Here is a 5639-nt window from a genome sequence, read left to right on the forward strand (position 1 = left end):
AATAATGACACTAAAGTCAGCTCTCGTTGACGGGCATCTTTGCGCACAGTGTTTGGTTTGTTTATAGCCTGCGCGCAACGTGATTCCCGGCCAAACGTTAGCAATTGGTTATGGCAGATCCAGAGTGGCACTGGGCAGATCCAATAATTTTAAAATTCAACAGACACCCGCCTTCAAGTGAGTTAACGTTTGCCAATTGAATAGGTCCAGACTCTCTGTGCAAATGAAATGGAGTAGGGCTACGAGAGTCTGGTAGGACCAGGTTACTATATAACGTTTGAAAGCAACAAATACCTATATGGCTATCATATTATTTAGATATAGAGCTCCAGCACTCCTGTGTGTTCTAGAATATTTACAGAACACGGCTAAAGGCTGTGTGCGCCTCGCCATTGCGATACATCCACTGTAAACAGAGCCGTTGGTACCGTGGCTGCAAGCTAATCAGGGCCACACCCCCACCCTCCTCCTTGACCCGCCTCGCTCCTCCTCAATTGCATTAAAGCTACAGACACCGAAACGGCGCATTTGGGGAAAGCTCAATGTGCGACTTGCTCGTAGTGGCTGTAATTCAGCACGACGGCTGTGTTTCAGGAACATCGTCAAATACTGTGTTTGGGGCCTACTAATATCTATATTAAAGCATCCATAAAGTAGCATGCCATGGGACCTTTAAGATCTTTATGAATATTAAAGTTCACAACAACCAATCAATTGTACCTTAAAAGACACGTTATTTTTTTTATAAATACTTATAAAAGTATAAGTATATAAGTAGCGTCGATACGAAATGAACCGGGTGATTGCTCGTGGTCTCCCGGAGCTCTCCGTGGTGCTGAAACAGATTCGCCTTTTCTCGCATCCGCCCCTTTTTTCAAGTCGCGATGTAAACACACACACACACACACACTGTAACACACACACACACACACACGCACACACACACACACACACACATACACACACACACACACACACACACACACACACACACACACACACACACACACACACACACACACACACACACACACATGCATGCCAGGGTGACCCATCAAGCACATGCAGTACAACATAAGGGATCATGCATGTTTAATTGTTAAAATGGTGTCGCTTTCACACAGGTGGTCAGAAGATACATATATTAATATTTATATGTGTATATATGTATATATTTGTGTTAATATATATGGATATACAGGATATAAATGTACATGTATGTAAATATATGTGTATGTGTATGTATAGATGTATATGTATTTGTTTTCCTTTGATTTTATAGGAAAACACTCCCTGTGTTAAAACACCTAGGCGATAAATAAAATCCCTTCACATGGTTTTATATTCCCGGGCTCAGGCCTATTACATATTTATAAGTCCGTGTGGAAGTCGAACTTCACCTGGGTCACGTGGACGCGGAGGCAATCCACTTACATCGGAGCAAGGGCGTGCTCACGCGACGGGGACGGATTCTAACTAGCAACCATCCTTACGGTTATTTAACCAGATGAAAAATAATAATTCACAATAATAATAAAATTATACAAATTACTTTTATTTATTTTGTTTGCAAACAGAGGTGGCACTGGGTTGCGGGCCCACATGCAGCTGTAATGTACGGGTTGGAATGGGATGGGTGCCAGTGGAATCACGGCAGCACCAGTGAATCCGTCAACTCTTCCTCAATAACATTCTCGCTGCAGTCACGCGTTCGTTTCGCGGTTCCCGGTTCTTCCCCGGCTCCCGTTCTCACACCGTGGAGACAGGCAGAGAGAGGCAGAGAGAGGCAGAGAGATGTAGAGGGAGGCAGAGAGAGGCAGAGAGAGGCAGAGAGACGTAGAGGGAGGCAGGGAGAGGCAGAGGAAGCAGAGAGACCTCCTGCAAGATGCATCTGCTGTTTTTCTTCTCAGGAGGCAGAGCCGCACCAGTAGCAACGTGTTTTACAGTCTGTCTGCATTGCGTCTAAACCCCCCCTCCTCCCTCCTCCCTCACCCTCCTCCCTCCCTCTCCCTCTCTCCCTCCCTCACCCTCCCTTCCGTTCCCAAATCCGCTGTCCCTCCCTGCCTCCCTCCCGTTCCTAACTCCGCTCCACTCCCCCCCCCCCCCCCCCGCCCCCTCCCTCACTGTTGTGCTCCTCCCTCGGAGTTTTGGTTTCTTTCTCCTGGCTGCAACACTCCCTCAAATGACCGTGTGCTTGCGTGTGTGATCGCGCGTGCGCACTTGTGTGTGTGTACGCGCGTGTGTGTGTATTTACCCCGTGCCGCATATCCTCTGTCTGTTTATTTATCAACATAACGAAAAGAAGAAAGGGACTGGTCTTTTACAGTCCCACCAGAGAGAGAGAGAGAGAGAGAGTGCGAGAGAGAGAGTGCGAGAGAGAGAGAGAGAGAGAGAGAGAGAGAGAGAGAGAGAGAGAGAGAGAGAGAGAGAGAGAGAGAGAGAGAGAGAGAGCGGGCGCACTTTTTCTTTTTTTGCTGATGCTGCAGTGTCAAGAAATGGTTCCCGCTCCCTCCTCTCCGTCCCTCCTCGTGCGTTCAGCCTCTCTCCCTTGCATCCCCATAACGCTCACGCCAAGCACCACGCCACGCGGCCGGAGTGCAGCCGCGCGCCACGGTTAAAGGACACCACACAGCTTCTCGCCCATTCGCGTCTTCCTATTTTTCGGGTTTGTTGTTTTTCCTCGGGCGTTGTTGTTGTTGTTGCCGGGCTTTTTTCTGGATTTTTTTTTCTTTATTACCTGGACCTCCATCAGCTCGCACGCGCCATGGTCCCCCTTCCCAGTATGATGTTAAACTGCCTCTCCAGAGATTCCCCCCAGCGAGGATCACCATCCGAGCGGCCGGACGCCCCCCGCCGGGGTCTCTTCGCCTCGCCGCTGAAAGCCTACACCCAGAGGATCCCCTGGACCCGCACCAAGACGACATAGGCCATCAATATTTCAGAGGAAGACCGTTACTGTAACGGCCCCGTACAGTAAAGCGATCTCCGTATCAAACCCCAAGCCGGGAGGAGGAAAGTTGTGGAGGTTCTGGAGGAGGAGGTGGAGGAGTTGGAGGAGGCTGGCGACACCACCCCGGACCGCAATCTCCCTGTCCCCCCCCCGTCCCCGTCTCCCCTGCAACATCTCGTCCCCCCGTCCCCCCCGTTCAGGTAATTGTTGATTCCACCTGTTTCGGTCTCTGACCGCGTGCAGCCCGGGCGGAGTTTTCTGACGGTCGTCGCGCACTGAAATGCTGCTGGAAATGCTGGTGATGGGAGAGAAAAAAAAAAGAGAGACACTGTTTGAGGGTGCGCAAAACGGGGTGGGCAGCAGCAGCACCGCAAACTTGAATACTGATGTATGCGGTAATTATACAGCACAGCCTGCCTACTGTACAGATTCCTACTGCGGTAACCGGGATTTATCTCTCTTTTACCGCGTCGTTCTGTCCGATGTCTGTCTGTCATTCATTATTGAACGGTGCGTGTTTTATATCGTAACGTTTGATCATAACAGCCCGTTAAACTGTCATTCTGGCGAATAGAGATGCATTGCGTTACGTTGAATTCAGATCTGTTGTTTCCTGTAGGTGATAGACGGAGCAGGGGGCATTTCTGACGGGGAAAACAATGGTGAACTTGAATGGCATTGCGAAGGAGCCGTACTGAGCCGTACTGACTGTTGAGCTGTTGCAGTGTCGGCGGCACCGCGGACGAGGGGAGACCGCGGAGGCGTGCCACTGCCACGGCAACTGGATGCCTGTTCCACCGGGCTGATCCAGCTGCTCTATCTCCCGGATCGTGCTCAGCTCAGCTCGAACCGCAACGATGACGGTGGTGGCGGGAGATAATATGGACGAGACGTCCACACTGCCGGGGCATCCGCAGGATACGTACCCCCCCGACCACGGCGACCACGACTGCTGCGAGCGGGTGGTCATCAACATATCCGGGCTGCGTTTTGAGACCCAGCTCAAAACCCTCGCGCAGTTCCCAGAGACTCTCCTTGGCAACCCGAAAAAGAGGATGCGCTATTTCGATCCTCTGAGGAACGAGTATTTTTTTGATCGGAATCGCCCTAGTTTTGACGCAATACTGTACTATTACCAGTCTGGGGGCAGATTGAGACGGCCGGTCAACGTGCCCTTGGACATGTTCTCGGAGGAGATAAAGTTTTACGAACTCGGGGCGGAGGCCATGGAGAAATTTCGGGAGGACGAGGGCTTCATCCGGGAGGAGGAACGGCCCCTGCCGGAGAAAGAGTTCCAACGCCAAATCTGGCTCCTGTTTGAGCACCCAGAGAGTTCGGGGCCCGCGCGGGGGATCGCCATCGTGTCCGTCATGGTCATCCTCATCTCCATCGTCATCTTCTGCCTGGAGACGCTCCCCGAGCTGAAGGAAGACCCGGGCGACCGGATCCGGATCGTGGGGAACACCACGGTGTACTACAAGCCCAACATCCTCACGGACCCCTTTTTCGTGGTGGAGACCCTCTGCATCATCTGGTTCTCCTTCGAGTTGATTGTGCGGTTCTTTGCCTGCCCGAGCAAGGCGGCGTTCTTCAAGAACATGATGAACTCCATCGACATCGTGGCCATCATCCCGTACTTCATCACGCTGGGCACGGAGCTGGCGGACGACCCCGACAGCAACGAGGGGAAGGGTGGCGGCGAGCAGGCCACCTCGCTGGCCATCCTCAGGGTGATCCGCCTGGTCAGGGTCTTCAGGATCTTCAAGCTGTCCCGCCACTCCAAGGGGCTCCAGATCCTGGGCCAGACGCTGAAGGCCAGCATGCGCGAGCTGGGCCTGCTCATCTTCTTCCTGTTCATCGGCGTCATCCTCTTCTCGAGCGCCGTGTACTTCGCCGAGGCGGAGGAGAAGGAGTCCTTCTTCACCAGCATCCCCGACGCCTTCTGGTGGGCCGTGGTGTCCATGACGACAGTGGGCTACGGCGACATGTACCCCGTGACCATCGGCGGCAAGATCGTGGGCTCGCTGTGCGCCATCGCCGGCGTGCTCACCATCGCGCTGCCCGTGCCGGTCATCGTGTCCAACTTCAACTACTTCTACCACCGCGAGACGGAGGGCGAGGAGCAGGCGCAGCTGCTGAACGTCAGCAACCAGAACCTGGCCTCGGAGGACGGCTCCAGCCGCCGCAGCTCCTCCATCGCCAGCAAGTCGGAGTACATGGAGATCAACGAGGACATCAACAACAGCATCGATAACTTTAGGGAGGCCAACCTCAGGACTGCCAACTGCACCGCGCCCAGCCAGAACTGTGTCAACAAGGGCAAGCTACTGACGGATGTATAGTGCGACGGAGTTTGGTAGTGTCGGGGTGGAGGACGTCGCCCTCGCTGAAAAACCGGTGTAAATAGTGTACAAAAGTTGAAAAAGGGCGGGGGGAATCTTAATGCTTGAACGACCGAATTGGTGCATTTATTTTTTGTGCATCTTCTTTGCTGCTTTGCGAAAAACTGTGACAAAAGCGAGTTTGAATCGCGCGACGAGTGACGACGTGGGTCGAAGGGGGGTCGGTCCATTCTCTTTACCGCATGGTTATTTCATTCATTGCAACATGGAATTATCACAGAGGAAAACTAATTTGTTTGGAACGGATGCGACTTTTGGGGGAAACACTTATTTTTTTTAATAAGGGC

The 5639-nt window shown here is 52.5% G+C and overlaps 1 protein-coding gene across 1 annotated transcript; it reads left to right on the top strand.

Moving 5' to 3' along the window:
- Positions 1-3807: 3807 nt before the first annotated feature.
- kcna1b (potassium voltage-gated channel, shaker-related subfamily, member 1b) lies at positions 3808-5319 on the top strand. The gene has a single exon (XM_056588083.1). The coding sequence runs from the start codon at positions 3808-3810 to the stop codon at positions 5290-5292; it is 1485 nt and encodes a 494-aa protein (XP_056444058.1). The 3' UTR covers positions 5293-5319.
- The last annotated feature ends 320 nt before the right edge of the window (positions 5320-5639 follow it).

The sequence above is a fragment of the Gadus chalcogrammus genome, chromosome 4 (assembly GCF_026213295.1).
Source record: "Gadus chalcogrammus isolate NIFS_2021 chromosome 4, NIFS_Gcha_1.0, whole genome shotgun sequence".
Lineage (NCBI taxonomy): Eukaryota > Metazoa > Chordata > Actinopteri > Gadiformes > Gadidae > Gadus > Gadus chalcogrammus.

What these genes read in the sequence shown, in the direction of transcription:
- kcna1b (XM_056588083.1), top strand. Translation starts at nt 3,808, where the DNA reads ATGACGGTGGTGGCGGGAGATAATATGGACGAGACGTCCACACTGCCG.